The 16293-nt window shown below is 40.1% G+C and overlaps 1 protein-coding gene across 1 annotated transcript in view; it reads right to left on the minus strand.

Annotated features, from left to right (window-relative positions):
* The window catches only part of ntn1a (netrin 1a), a 58301-nt gene that overhangs the window by 16174 nt on the left and 25834 nt on the right, over nt 1-16293 (minus strand). Inside the window, exons 3-5 of the mRNA XM_085459712.1 lie at nt 10721-10909; nt 2294-2443; nt 402-455 (exon numbers count right to left, since the gene is read on the minus strand). Coding sequence (XP_085315838.1) covers nt 402-455; nt 2294-2443; nt 10721-10909 — 393 coding nt within the window. The remainder of the gene's footprint in view (nt 1-401; nt 456-2293; nt 2444-10720; nt 10910-16293) is intronic.

The following is a 16293-nucleotide window of genomic DNA, read 5'->3' on the forward strand; positions in this document are numbered from 1 at the left end:
AAATATCAAATCAAACAAACTACTGGAGCCCAATGCTGCACACTCAACCAACACCCCACTGTGCCGCAGTTAGACTGATTAATTGTGAAAGTGTGAGAGATTAAAGGAGGCACATCCCAGGGCTGCGGCTAATGGATTTAATATTCATGAACCCCCCAGTAATAAGGAGGGGAAAGGCAAGTGGGATCCAATTTATCCTGCACACTGTTTTTACACTTGTGGAAAAAATATGAGAGGACGAGGAACTAAACTGGTTAAAAAGCTCATACTGAATACATTTATCCTCCCACGGCATTTTCCTCGTTTCCTCTCGAGGACAAATGTGCTTTTATACTGATTTATAGCAACATATAGATAAATATGTAAAAGAGATTAAATGTTTTACTCTCAGCTGTGCTTACCTGATGGCTCCTCCGTGCTGCTGGATGGGGTTGTAGGAGGTGTGACTGGAATCTCTATTCCCAGAGAAAACATGACAGAGACACAAAGAAAGATCAGTTTCATTATTATGTGTATCTGCAGTGCATGTTCTAATGTTGCTGTGTGGACGTGTGGAGGTTGTTACAGGATGTAAATAGGCACATTTATTAAAGAAGCATGAAAATGTGTCACTGTTAGAGCCAGAAACTTAAACCTCTGTGATATATTCTGGCAAGGTTTCAGTGTTAATATTATAGAAGAAAATTTAGTAAATAAATTCCTGACGGGGCGTCTGGAAGATATCCTAATGGCAATGAACTGTGTCTTGGTGACGCAGGAGTTGAGTCTGAACTTGCTGCATGTTTTTCCTCGTCTGAAGTGCAACTTAGAGACCTATTTATTGTGTATCCTTTCTTGCAAGTTTGGATTCTGGCTTTCTTAAAAGCTTAAAATGTTATTTCATCTACCTGCTGGCTCCTTCAACATAAACAAGTCTGCCCATCTCACGCTTTGCTTCTTCCAAAACGCAAAAAGCATTACTAGGTGCTAAAATTGCATTACTAGCAGGGGGAATAATATATTTAAAGCCACGAAGTTGGTAGACTTTCCAGAATCGACTAATCTTGGTGGCTAATATGTATCTACATTTAAATGTATTAATATTAAATGTCTGTTTCAACGGTTTCCCGTGATTATTTTCATATCGGCTCGAAATAAAATATCTCCCTCTACTGTAACTGCAACTTACTGCAACTTCTGCATGTATGTACATTTCACATTTTGGAGAAGCAAAGTGTGAAATGGACACGGATGCAGAAGTTGCAGTAAGTTGTGGTAGGCCGGCGTGTCTGTTACACGCTTTGTTGTAATATGTCGGTATAATGCTTTTTTTATTTTATTGTTGCATTGTGAAGAGAAAGGGCTCAATCAAAAAGACTTCTAGATTATTCACGTAGACTATGAGGAAAGAAGGAAAAGTGACATGCAAGGAAAGACCCTGATACACTGAGGGAAGTGGTGTGGTGGTTTCAGCAGTGCAGTGAAGAGTGTTTAAGGAGACAAAGAAACAATCAAGTCTTTAGGTCAATTAAAATGAGATTTTCTCAACTTACACAGACAAAAACCTGCTTTCTAAAAGTATGTCTCATCTGCATGCTTGTCCTGGAGGTCCATTTGCTGATGCTGATCTGCTCACATGAGTGCACATCTGCATTATGTGATATTTAAACGATAGGTCTAATTCTAATATTTTACTTGTGTAAATTTAAACTGACAACAGTGGGAAGTAATATAAACTCAAACTCATAAACACATGTACTGAACATTAAACTGGATGAGCAGTCAAATGTTTTGCTTTAAAGGAGAGAGACAATTCATTGAGAGAGTCCGTTAAGTTTTCTTATGCTGGATACTGCAGCCCCTCTCTCTCTTATCCTGTCTTGAGGTACAGACCTTCTCTCATGCGATTTCATATATTTTGATCTTTTTGTCTTCATTACAATGGCTTGTAAATAATAAATTAAAAGGTAGTACACTTTAGTCATCCCATGAGACATTGTGGTAGCTTAGAGAAGCTGACACAGCTCTTTATTCAGATTAATGGAGCCAACAAGTGTGTGCAGCCATAACCTTGGGGTTCACTTTTAATGGTGTGTTTTTTTAAACTAGGAAAATTCTGGACCTAAAAAAAGATTAGAAGTTGAGAGAGATGCACTCTTCTGAAGAAAAGTGTAAAACAGTGTATGATGGGTTTGTATCACATGTTTGTGTGTGCTATTTGAATATGTACATATGCCTGTCATCACACCTGACCTTTTGCCAGGCCATGTTGTGCTACAGTGAGGCAGATGTGGTAAAGACTGGTTCAACGTACTTATGCAGGGGGCAATGGGCGAGCGGCTCTGCTGGTAGCCTTTAGCACAGCGGTTGCACGTGATACCAGTCACGCCGTCTTTACAGGGACATTGTCCTGTGGTTTGGTTACAGGTTTTGCCAGCAGCACCCACGGGATGGCAATCACATGCTGTGAGGAAACAGAGGAAGAAAGAGAGGCACAGTGAGTGGTCACACACACACACACACACACACATGTGGGGAGACACAAACATATACTATATCTATAGAGAGTGCAGGTGGGTACACAGCAGCAGTGTGTCAACAACAATAGAGTGGTGAGAGACAGGTGGAGGCGTGCACAGAGAGACAGAACTTACACACATCCAACGTGGACCCGACCGAGTTGAATCGTGAGTGAAGGAGCAACACATCCTCCAAGTCTACAGACACTTCCTGACATTTTGGCACTCTGTGTGTTGTAGCCATCATTTAAATGCCGCCCTAACACAGATCACAGATATGTCTGTTTATATATGTACCTCTGCAAGTGAGTGAGGCTGAATTTCTATTTGAGCTGGAGACGTGAAGTGAAGAGGAAAGTTTGTGCATGTTTACCAAATGATAAAATAATGGAGGATAATCCTAATTGCCTGTTTCTGATTATTCTCAGGCTTTGAAGGTGAGCCTAAAACGTCTGTCATACTTCCTCCCACACTGGGGGGTCTATCGAACACATATGCTTCAGGAATGTAATCATTTTCCAAAGCCCCCCCCCCCCCCTCCCCTTCTAATCCAAACCATTAATTTATTTCACAGCCAAACCGGTTGTCTTAGAGGGGTTATTTTGTGTTTTCATCTGCTTTTGGTCTAAATAGTAGTGATTCTGACATGGAGGGGGAGTTAAGAGAATTAATAGGTCTTTTATACTGCAATTCTTGACAAGCTAATCCAGACCAGACCTAATCTATCACCATTTTCACATTTTTACTTGAAACGCCTGCAAAGCCAAAAACACAGTTTGTCAACAAACTCACAGCGCCATATTCTTCACTGTGGAAAGATTCGATTTTCTGCTTATTTCCTGGAAACCTCGCTGCGCTATCTCTCCGAGTCGGGCCAACTCCGCTCACTCATCTCCCTTCCCTTAAGATTTTTTTTCCCGACTGTGTCAAATGTCACCGTTAAAATCTTCACAGGTGCAGGTTAAATAATGTGTGTCGGGTTTTTTTTAACCACACAGATTGGTCAGTTCCACTAATGTTTTTTTTTCTTTTGGGTGGTTATATGAAAAGATTGAATGGTGTGGTGTCAGTTACAATGCATTGAGATCTTGTGATTTCTTTATCTTTACTTTGATCATGAGCAGGGATGTGGTTTTTATTTAGAGATGGGTTGTATACCTGACGAGCTCTCGGGGAGATCTACGTTACAGTTGTTCTTGGGGAAAACACTGCTCTAAAGCATTAATGTAACTGTAAAAGTTTTCTTTATAACTGACTTCTCACTCTTGGAAATAACACAATTGTTGATTTGTGAGATATTCCAAAAAATCAGCCACACGACTACGGGACAACTCTGTTCTCCAGCTGAAGTAAGTGTTTTTGTGATAAGGTCTATGTGTCAGTGGGGTGCCTCTTCTCTTCTCTGTATCACACTCTGTTTTATCTCTGTTGCTTGTTTCCTGTGTTCCAGCTTCTGTGCTGCTCTTATCTGTTTTTGGTGTGTGTGCATGCATGTGTGTTTGTGTGTTGTGTGAGAGCCAGAGAGCTAGAAAGCGTACTTGGACTGTTGAGCCTTCTTATCAGACTCAGAAAGCCCCCCTCATTGTGTGTGTACCTATTAGTACCTTTATCAGACCAATCTGTCACTGCTTTCATTGCTTAGCTGTTCCCTCAGAGGAACAATACACACACACATAGACCCAAACACATGGTTTCAGGAAGCCCAATAAAGACTGTGCAGGCTGCCCCGGCACGTCTTCATGCCTGTAAATTTACGAGAACGTCAGAGGAGTCCGATGCAGAGGAGGCAAAGCGAGTTTCTGCTTGGAGCTTCAGAGAGCTCAGGTTATGCTTTTAAGAGCGTGTGCCCATAATTTCAGCTCAGAGCCTCAAGCCTGCTAGTAAATCAAGGTGCACGGCACATGGTGTACAGGTGGCAAACACTCAGCCTCCTCCTCCTTCTCCTCCACATCTGGTCTTCTTCATCAGCTCGAGAGCCGACTGACTCGCTATCCTGTCCAGTGACAAATTGTCCGACTCAGTGACACACCTGTCGACTAGAAGACTGACTAACTCCAGAGGTGCAAGTGAGAGTTTCTGGTTTAAGTGTGTGTCCACTTAAACGGTTAAGTGGCCTTGTGCTGTGTTTCAGGGATACTCCAGATGGCTTGGGGAGATATGGGGACCAGAGGGCAAGAGGCCCTTCTTTCTCAACACTTCCAAGAAAGAAAAAAACTGAGAGACATCTAAAATAAGACCTGGATTATGTTTATAAGAGAACCTGCGACCATTTTCTAATAACAGAAAACCTGTAACCTGGGGGGTTAGCTATGCATTACTGCCATGTGTCTAGATGAAAAAGGAATTCCTGACACTAAAGGGAGCCTTTGCCGCTGGGAGTTGCGTTTTAAAGAATGAAAAACGTCCGCAGTTAATGAAGAGGGAAGAAGACTTTTTCAAAGGCAAGCGGTCGGGCCCAAGTCTGAGATTGCACAATGCAAGAATTTTGAGTTCTGCCTATCGTTTACCATAAAGCTGGTGTTTGAAGTCTGAACTCCACTCCCTCATTGGGTTTGTGCACACTGTGCCAGTAAGAATAATTTGTTGGCCCTGGATTAAAGCCAAGCTTCCTGAGTCTGTGTTCTATTATAATTAGGTTTCTGCTCCACAAGTATTTTTGAAGAGCAAAAGAAAGATGTGTGTTATTCAGTTGTTTTACTATAAACAGCCTTCTAAATGGCATGCGTACCTAATAGAGGGTGCATTCTTGCTTCTTGTATTTTTTAATGTTTTATTGAGGAGAATAATAGGGCTGCAATGGCCCGAGGAGTCGTGTTTTGGCCACCGCGAGAGCCGAAAATGTTCTTCAAGAGCTTATTTTGTGAATGATGTTTAATGCGCAACACATTAAAGACATGTGTGTTCTGCTAATTGATATCAGCACACCCCTGTAAAGAATAAAAAATAAATTTTTAAAAGTTAAAAGCGAAGTAATGAAAAGCAATATTTTTCAAAACCCTCGTAGAAAACATTTTTATGTGTGGTCAATGAGAAAAAATTCAACTGTATCAATCGAAGACATATGCGAAGGAAGGAGGGTCGAAGGGTGCTATTCTGATTGAAACAGACTATCCCTCCGTCAAAGCCTAATTGTCCCCTGTACGCAGAATATGTTCCTCATCATCCAACTGACCAATGTAATTACATGATGGTTGATGTTCACATTTAAAGGCTCTGAAGGTTTGAACTTAATCCATCCATCGCAGAACCAGTGCCAAGCTCGAGATTAATTTGGTACATGTTTTGATGTTCTATGAGGAGAACTAATCAAGAGCAGGTCTTTTTTTATTTGCTGTGGACTTCTCTTGTATTTCTTTAGATATTGTAGTATTTAGCCCACAGAGCAAAGCTTGTGAACTAGATTGGACAGTTCACTCACTCTGCACTGCTTGACAAACATAAGACATGCCTTACTCTCCAAACACTGTATTGCTAAACACACCCTCAAGCTGGTGTATGTTAAATGCCAAATTTCCATGGTAGCAAGGCATTGCTGCTAGCTATTTTGACCCCTCCACCCTTCACAACTCACCTATAGGCTACACATTAGTCCCCAGGTTCTCTATATGACATATTTTGAGGGTAGTGAAGCACTCGGAGCCTGGAAACAAAATGTAACCATATTCTGCTACTGTATAACATAATTTTAAAAGACAGGACTAACTTTTGAAATAAGTATAGAAGTCATAAATAAAAAAAATGGATCAGCTACTTAAACTTTAAACAGACATATTGCCATAGAGTTTTATGTATTATCTTTATTAAAGCATCAAAGACCACACAGACTGCTGCTTCTTGTCGTCTTTTCAAATCTGATCATTATCCCTTTAAGCTAAACTGAAATACACTCAGTATGTGTTATTTAGAGGCATCAAAGGGTTAAAGATACAAACAAGAGCTGACTGAAAATCCTTCTGAGTTTACACTCTTTCTCAATGAGGGGTAAAGTAATAAATTTCAGCCTGTGTATGTGGCCACCAGGCAGGGCTAACTTTGTAATAGATGTGCCTCTGCCCTTTTTTTCACTCCAGATGACCTCCTATGGAAACGGGCTGCTTTCTGAGAGGATTGTATTACACATATAAAAGCAAACTGGAGTTCTCCTCGACATGCCCGTGCTCCTGCAGCACTCATTCTTTTCCAAAGGCCACACGGCAAAGGGCTCTCTCTCTTTGAGTTCAATAAATAACCAGACCGCTTAATTGCTGTCACTTCGGTGCAGAGCCTACGCTGCTTGAGGAGCAGACAGAAATTAGTTCTGCGGTTTGAGTTCCATTGAATTATCTTGAGTTATGATGTGGTAAACCTGAGAGAATTTGGCAGGGCAGAACTTTGAAAGCATACGAAGGTGTCTGAGAGAGGGGGGAAAAGCGGAGTGCGGTAACTTTGCAAAGTTCATTAGCAAAGAGAGAGCGACAGACAAAGAGGGCATGTAACACAGTGACACATATCTTTAAAGTCTTCATGAGTAAGTTTCCAAATATAGTTTGGAAAAAAAATGTTTTAATTGGCAAAAGAACGAGTTCATGCTTCGTATCGTTTGTCAGCTTGGGGTAATTACCACAGATCCCCTTATTATAAGTCTAATTTGATGTAACCAAATACCTCTGTAGAACTTGGACAGTGTTTGCTTGTAATTACACTATGCTGGGAGAGGTGGGAGGTGCATAAACCCTGGCAAATTTCATGGATCAAATTGAACAAAACCGTTTGGGTAAGTTGACAGTTTTATAAACAATGATGAAATCTGTTTACACGTCACTTCGGTGAGAGGCAGCGGTGCACGTGAAGGAGCCGAGAAGAAATCAATCCCTAGTGTGGGCGAGATGATTTAGTATTCACTAGTTTCAGAACACTGATGTAATGAGTATATGACATGACTCCACTCCTGCTATGAGCCTCTGGGACTGTCATTATCCTGTAACAATAACATTATTATAGATCATATGATTTAATTGTTCAGCGGTTTCGCAGACTTCATTTATCACAGTGTTGGGTTTTGCATGAAATAAGTGCGTGCATGACAACACTAATGCTGATTTGACTGGTAATTAATATAAATAATAATAATTCCATGATCGGTTAATCCTTTAATGACTTTTTTTCAATTAATCATTCATAATTAAGATATAAATAAAACTGAATGGAATTAAGGTGCTTTTTGAAACGCCAATAAAGTGAAAAATGTTCTTTCCATCATTCTTAGTTTGGAGGGAGGTTGCAGACTGCTTGTTTTGTTTCAAAATACAAAGATATTCAATTACAAATCCAAGTCCAAAAATGTTGGGATGCTGTGTAAAATGTAAATTTAAAAAAAAAACAAAAAAAACAACAACAACAACAACAGAATGTTTTGACCTAAAATTGAGACATTTTACTTTTTCATGAAAAATATCGACTCATTTTGAATTTAATGGTAACAATACATCTCGAAAAGTTGGGACTGGGAATAAAAGTAAAATGTTGTTGTTGTTTTTTTTTAGGAAGAAACAGATGGAAGGACATTTCTAATTAGGTTAACTGGTTGGTAACATGACTGGGTATAAAAGAGGATCTTAAATAGACAAAGTTTGCCAGGGTTAAAGACTTTAACAAGTCACTGCATTCTAATATTATATTTTACAAAGTATTCAAACTCTTTTGGAATTGAGGTCATGCAATAAAATCAAACTGACAAAAGCAGGAAATTCTTTTGACAAACTGAGAACAGCGTCTCACATTTCATCTTCTGTTATTAGAACTGATTTAGTCAGTTCATTCATTTATTTAATATAGAATTTAAATATAAAAGGGTTTCTAATGTACAGTTAAACAGGAAGAGAAGGTGCACAGAGTCTATAGAAGCAGAAGACACAGGTGAAGATGGGGGGAGCAGAGTTTCTCTGAATCCGAATCACTAGTTATCAGGAAAGCTTTACTCGGCTACAGAATGCAGAGCCAGCCCCACATACCCAGATGCACATGCTATACATCACTTTACTCCAGATGTCAGAGGTCCACACTACGTGCATTTTTCACAGCTTTTGACTCGCTGTTTTGACTTAACTTCATGACTCATTTATCCAAAGTTTCGCAACATCAAATTAGTCATCATTGTATGAGAACACATTTCCACATCAGTGAAAACAGATTATTTTTTTCTCTTTCAGCTAAAGCGCTTGCTATTGATGGTAAAAAAATAAAATAAAATAACCCAACCTTTTATTGTGACATTAACTGGGGATTTGTTTTTTTAATACTCATATTGCTTTAACTTTACCAGGATGGTAACTACAACATCATTTTCGTGTTTTATCCTTTTTTTTCCAGCCAAACACATATAATTTCTCATATAAGCGGCACCTGAGCACACGGAGAAATCACCAGTGCAAGAAATTAAAAAGTAATAAAAGTTATCTGTAATCATATGAAACATTGATATAGTTTATGGTTTTAGCAAATATGGTAAAATAGGAAAGATCGCACTACTATCTGTAGCTAATGCTGCCTCTACTATAAATTATAAGAGTGGGTTTACATTTTATATTTGCACAGCAGGACCACGAGGAAACTAGTTTTCCAGTGTGAGGAACTAGCACCAATGAATGTGAGTTATGAGATGCTGAAAGAATCAAGTCTTAGACACACGAGAAGAGATGTAAAATCAACAAAAAAAGAGGTGAAATCTCCCGAATAAGCCAGCCTGGTAGACACAGCAGTAGATTGGGGTTAAACGACACAAAACGTCCTGTCGTGATGAATGCGTGTTTGCATTCCTGGCCGACTGGAGAATGGGCCCGAAGCCATGGAAGGTGTTAAAATCACTTGAGGAATATTGGTCACGAGTGACTCGAGGCGGGGAATTACTTCCAACATTTCTAGAGCTCTTTGTTATTAATTTGTCTTTGCGCGGGGAAGAAAATGTGCTCGATGCGGTTGCTGAATGACAGGAATTTAATGTGACTGAGTGAAACATCTGTGACGTTCTTTTGCATTAGGTCAGTAAATGTTTTCGTTGCAGCAGCATGAAGCATGTCAACACGGAAAAGTGCACGTTCTCCAAGGTTTTATGGTCAATACGGAGAAACGAGCAGACGCTGAGGACAAATATCTTTCATCAGTGGTGTCGTTTGCGTTCGTAATGTGTGCAGCTGACTACAACACAACTTAACACGCCATTGTTTCATCTAAACATGTTTTTTAAAGATGTTTGATGCTTTATAGACATGCTCCCTCTTAAACTAACAAATGGGTGGTTACTTTTTTTAAATTCCTGTTGAATGATATAAGAAAACTCTGGCTCAAACTGTCTGCAGTCTTCGCTCGCTTTTAGAGCGCTCTGAAACCGTCCAACAGGTATGCTTGCATCAGTGTAGATGCTTTATCCATACAGAGTAAATCTGAGGTGTCTCTGGGCCTGTTTGCACAGGGATTCAGTTCCTGTTATCTTTCCCTGCAGCTATAGCAGAAGTGAGAAAACATACTCTCTCTCTTTTCAGTCACCGTCACTTCTTTCTCCGCCTCCACCACCTCTCTGTCTTTGACCCTTATTAGCTACGGTGAGGGCCAATGGCATGCGATTCATCCAGCAGTGAGTAGTGAGCACACCTGCGTAGGGGTGTGTCCCCTTCCTCTCGTCCTCTTCTTCTAACCCATCAGTCCTCCCTCCCTCCCATCTTTCATTCTCCTGCCATCCTTCTGGTCTTGACTTTTTTGCTTTGTTTCCTGCTCTCTTTTCAATTCGTTTTGCAGCCCTTGAACCAGCCTCCCTGGGTTCTCATTAGTCTTTGACTCGCACCGAGGATCACTTCACACCTCAGCTCTGTTTGTTTTTCTTGTCCTGTCATCCCCTCACCCCAGCGCCAACTAAGCCAAATAACTCAGCGTCGACGAGGGAACACCCAGCCCGACCCGCCCATACCACCACCACCGTCGCGACCTCCACAATCCCAAAAGACCCCCAACTCATCTTCGCTGACAGAGGAAGATGAGGGTGAGACAGGCTTAGGAATGTGAAGACCACAAATCCTCTTGTTCCTGCCTTTATATAAAATCCACTCTTGAAAAAAGCAGCGCACATCATAATGTTAACATTGGCTTGTATGTTCAGTATACGCCGTATGAAAGCCGAGGGACTCTTGAGTGAAATGGATCAATCCGAGCCCCGGTCACTTACAAAAGAGAAGACAAACAGAGCCCTGTACCTTTGCAGGCTTTTCTGTGTGAGATGGGCTTCGACAGGTCTCTGTAGTAGCCCTCCTTGCAATAGTGGCAGTGGCGACCTGCCGTGTTGTGGCGACAGTTGAGGCAGACTCCTCCGCTCTTCCTCCCCGACAGTTTGTAGAGCTCCATGTTGAAACGACACCTTCGGGCGTGAAGGTTGCAGTTGCAGGCTGTGGGGGAAACACAACAGAATGCAAACAGTTTAAATTAATGCAATTAGATGTTTTACTGAACACATCAATACATCATATCTAATGCACAGTTTCCATTTTCATTATTATTAATGTGTCAGTATATTTTGTGTATTAAGAATGTTTTTTTAATCTATTTGTCAGGATCAGGGTTAGTCTACCTCACTTGATCAAATATTCTGCACAGCTTTTTTCCTTTGCTAAAGGTCCTCTCCAGAGTCCATACTGTACTAGTTAGAAAGTGAAAGGCTTGTATTACCATTTCTCTATTACATGCAAATCCCCTGCAAGTATGTGCGAGACCCCTCTCTGCCTCTTGTTTACTGATGAGTACAGTTGCCAGTGCTGAGTTTAATTAGCTGGCTAATGTTTATTCATGACTTTCTGGCAGCAGAGTGAGGCAGACATGCCCAACTTCATTAGGGCCGGCCGTCCGAGACACCAGTCCTCCTCCACCACAGACACATTCATGCATTATTAACTGCAGCACTTCTGATACAGTTTGTGGCACGACTGTGTGCGGTTCTACACGGTACAGTGTGTGTGTACCTAAAGGGGGTTATCTGGATCCAACTATGTCCCACAGTTGATTCATCCATCCGCGTGTTTCGGCACTGACAGCTCGCTCTATCATCTACCTGTCATAACGGAGGAAGGTTGAGGGCTTACTTCCCTCGGCTTCCCTCAACCAGATTTCTCACTGGTATGCTCAGTGCGTGTACATCTCTGAATTTTTATTTTTTTTTCTGAACATATCTGGGACCTCTGAGACTTCTTCTCTCCACTCCAAGGACCTAATTACAATATCTAAAACACACACATACATATCTTAGTGTCTTATCAGTAGTGACTATTGGTGGCTTTGCTTCCAGGATGGCAGCGGTTTAATTAGTCATGCTTTTTTTTGCTTGTTGACCATCCCTGCTTTATCATTTTTGTCATAAGACTTACTCACATTGATCCCATTTTAAAAGTAATCTAAAAAAAAAAGAAGAAGAAGAATTATCACAATACTAGAAGATGGTAATATTTCCAAGACATTCAATAGCAATTAAAGATATTTTCTTAACTCTGTTTCAGTAGTCTTTGCTCCAGAGTTCTCCAGTCTTACTTATCTTATTGAGAACTATATTTGTGTCCCAGACATAATGTTTTATTATTGTCTTGAGCTTGATTTACACCTGTTCATGTCTTGATTCTCGTCCACAGCTAGAACCAACCCAGTACTGGGTGTCTATGCTGAAATGTTGTGATGAAAACGTGTTGAGAGATAAAAATGCATAAAGCATCCATTCAAAGACCTTTTATGACAAAATGTTTTGTTAGCTACAACATATAAATACACAATGGATTAGATTATAGGCTTTTTTTTGAAATCTCTCAAATGATCTCTGTGTTGAAATCCTTGAGCCAATCAATCCAGACTCTGAATGCCAGGGGGTAGGCTCAGTCTTTTTAGTGTCTCCAGCGTCAAGCCATAGTTGGTGAAAGCTATCTCTGAGCATGCCTGAAGGTAAAAGAGATCACCACAGAGAGGGGGGAAACTAGTGGAGGAGCAGTGTGCAGCCTCTGACCTGCAGACATGCTTTTGTTACACTACAAAAATAGTTTCACACCCTTTCTGAACACAGCCCCCCCAGAGAATTTTCAATTTTGTACCAGAGAGCATACTTCATAAGAGATTATCTCAGATGAATGCCCATCTAAACCTTCATACTCTCTGGGACTGATGTAAGCATGTTCACATCGCTTCTTCAATGACCCTCAACTTAGAAAAAGTGGTTGATCTGCACTTACTGTTTTCAAAATTATATCAACAAGGCTTTGTTCAAATTAAAGCATAGACAAGCTAAAAATTGCTGCCTGGCATGAGTTTATCAGGAGTCCTGCAAAGTTATGTCTGTTATTTAGCCATCAGAGTTTTTATACACACAGGAAAAAAGCCAATTTTATGCCTCTAGTAGTGATTTGGACAATATCTAACACAAATAAAAAATTGTATTGTTTTGTTCTTTTTAATAAGCAGTGTTAGTAAATACTACTTTTACCTTATAGAACAAATTTGGTCTGTTTTCAATCAAGCTAATTGCTTCAGTCTGGATAGCAAGTCTGTAGTCGCCTGTAACCGCCCCCAGGTGAGCAGTAAAAAGAAGTGTGAAGTGATACCTTTTAAACAAGTGTAACAGATTTAGCTGGATGAAGCTAAGCTTACCTACAGCCTTTCAACACCTCCCGTAGAGTGAGCCATGACTATTTGAAATGACAAAATGCTGCATTTAATTGTTGCATCTCTTACAAACTTTTAACCTTCAACTGTAGAATTTAGCAGAAAATTGATTTGTTTATTCGATGCTGCTGTTTCCTGCACTTCCACTGTCTGTGTGTGTTTTGGAAAGTTGGCTAATTAGTTTCTCTGAGTGGTTCCCAGCCTCCATCAACTGACCTCAGTCTCATAGAAGTACTTAGACAGCCTTCCTGCTGCTAATTAGAGGGAAATTTCAAGCAACAGAGCTGGAGGTTGAGGTTAAGCTCATCATACTCACGATAAGCCTGGTAATTGAGCAATGTTGGTCACAGCAATGATTTGTTGTAAAGAGACACTCAAGCAAGTGATTTCTGCCACTTTTACTCCAAATTGACTAAAGCTGCCGGCTGCTCATTACCACAACTGTAAAGACACATTAGGAAGAATAAGCGACTAAGAAAACTGTGAAAAGGAAACACTGATTATACTTTTTTGAACAATATTTATATAGATTTCTAATGTCCCATCCACACATCACATATATATAGATATCTATATATGGCCATCATTCCCACTGGTCTAAAATTATTCCAGCCTACTCGCTCCTTCTCTCACCCAATTCTTACCCTAAACAAATTCAGCAAAGCAAAACCCAACACCACCGCATGCAAGCAGGGGAGCAGCCGGAGGTCTGCTATTCTTTGCCCCACTCTCAAACAAACACCAAGGGGAGTCCACACATGAACAGTTTACTTTTAATCCTATGGATGACCCAAAAGTAATCAGATTAACTTCTAACCCACCCCTAAGACAGAACGGAAAAATACTGACCTTTATACTCTCTCTTTGACTTTGGTGTGAAAACGTTTAAGGAAAGAAAGCCTAAAGTTCACAAAAACTTATCACTGAAAATATTAAGGACCTCAAATAACGTGCTACAAGCCCTGCACCGTAGTGTGCATTAATCTCTATGATGGCAGCATGTAATGCACAATTTTCTCTCGCAAACTTAAAACATACACATATATAGAACCATGCTATTTCTGGATCCACAGTGTTTGCCTGCTCCTTCACCCTTATAACACACAAGCTACAAAAGCTTGGCAGGGTCACTGCTTGTCACGTATGTCACCGAAATCAAATACAGCCACATGGTGTCCTAGTTTAATATAATCAATGCTATTCTACCTGGATATCCGTATTTAGCCGTAATATGTTTTTGATGGACTAAAGGATAATAAGATGTATAATAAGTTAGTATATAGTATGTTAGTATGTATAAGTACTGCTTTTTTTCTTTTTGAGAAATACAATATGTCTTAATGTGGAGGTCAGGTTATTATGGCAGAAAGCATTTACCCTTAAATTTGCTTAGAGATGCATTAATGAATACGGGATTTACTGGGGCAGCGGGCAGAGCTATATCAGATATGGTTCCGTGTATTAAATAATATGTTGCTTAATTTGTAACATAACTGCAAAACCATCAAAGATGTAGTAGAGTTAAAAGAATAATACAACTCTAAACTGCAGCAGAGTAGAGATAATAATTGAATGGGAAATATTCGTCGTTTACATGTAAATATTACATGTAAATATTACATGTATATTTGAGTAAATGTAGTTTAAGTAAGTGGAGGTGAATGAGCTCAGGCATGCGTATGGCTGTACTGACTGTTAACAGACAGCAGCCGCAAAAATGTTACTGTAAGCTGAAGGATGACACTTGGCATCCTTGTGCTTATAGAAATATGTCAAAAGAAAAACAATGCTGCTATTATGCTGCGGCGTCTGGGATTTCAGCACGGACGTCACAATTGTTTTGCAGCTGAATTGAATCCTGGTTTGTATTGCTGCAACAAAGTGTGATTTAAAGGCATTAGGTTAGTGACAGGTAACTCTAGCACCACCCGTGTTTGTGTGGAGACAAATGAAAATTTCCTGATGGTGGAATTTTCCTATGAAGAGTGAATCACCCATCGCTGATCCACCGACAGCCGCTGTTTCTCCCAAAACAATGAAAGAATTTCACTTTAAAAAAACCCCACTATAATAAGTGTTTAACAAAACAATGTGTGATGTGCAGTCACAGAAATATTTACATTTAATCTGCAGCCAACACGTACTACAAATACTGCTGGTTACATGTAAGCTTATAAAGATGTTTCCACACAATCACTTTAATTGTATCCTGTTTTCAGTATCTGGTTCAAGTGTTTATTTAGTTTTCTATGCATTACATCAGTTCTCACTTTTATCTTGTGCCTGTTGATCCAGGCACGGGCACGGTAAAGGCAAGAATTACTAAATAAAAACAGAATTAAATGAGAGTGTTTTAAGGCACCAAGATGACAGACATACTAAACTCAGCGTTTGAAGTTCTCTTTGGATACAGAAACAATCATGCCATAAAGAATATTTATTATTTTAGATGATGCCACAATAGGGTTAGGGTTTTTTTGAAAAAATAAACACATGTTTCTACACATATTGGTATTAACCTGTAAATTATGTTCTTGTACGCATGAGAAGTCTGTCGTTTTCTTTTGGTTTTCTTTCTGAAATTACCAGAAAATTCTATTCTTTCATCTATTCTGAAGAGAAGAGAAATCAACTATGTTTCATATTGAGGTTTTAAAACTGGGATAAAAAGTCCATTATGACAAATAGAAAATGATCCAAAACACTTCTCACTGCAACACGGAGTTGCAAATCTCTACAGGGTGAGGTGTTGGGAAAAAAATCAGAAAGAATCTCCTCTCTAAATGAGAGGAAGCACTAATAATGAAAAGGAAGGGTGCAATGTGTGACGGAGTTGATGGTTTTGTGTGTGTGGACCTGTTTGATGTTCATGTATGGTGTGAAGCACCCTGGGAATGCCATGGAACTAGGGTGATGGAGCGTTCGTGCAGGCGAGTGGGAAGAAGTTATGGATGGGAGAGTGAGGCGCCCGCTGCAGAGATTATATCAGGCTAATTTAATTCCTTTATTGCAGCCAATTAGCCGCAGCACTTTAGCCCCCTGTGAGCCCTCTGGCCCTCTTCACTGTGTCTCTAATAACCCCTAACTAAACTCTGGATCTCTGCCGTCCCCAAAGGAGGCCCAGTTTCAGTATTTT

The sequence above is a fragment of the Copadichromis virginalis genome, linkage group LG6, assembly GCF_057382275.1.
Source record: "Copadichromis virginalis isolate Kocher_CV1m ecotype Utaka linkage group LG6, C_Virginalis_male_GT1.1, whole genome shotgun sequence".
In the NCBI taxonomy this organism is placed as follows: Eukaryota; Metazoa; Chordata; class Actinopteri; order Cichliformes; family Cichlidae; genus Copadichromis; species Copadichromis virginalis.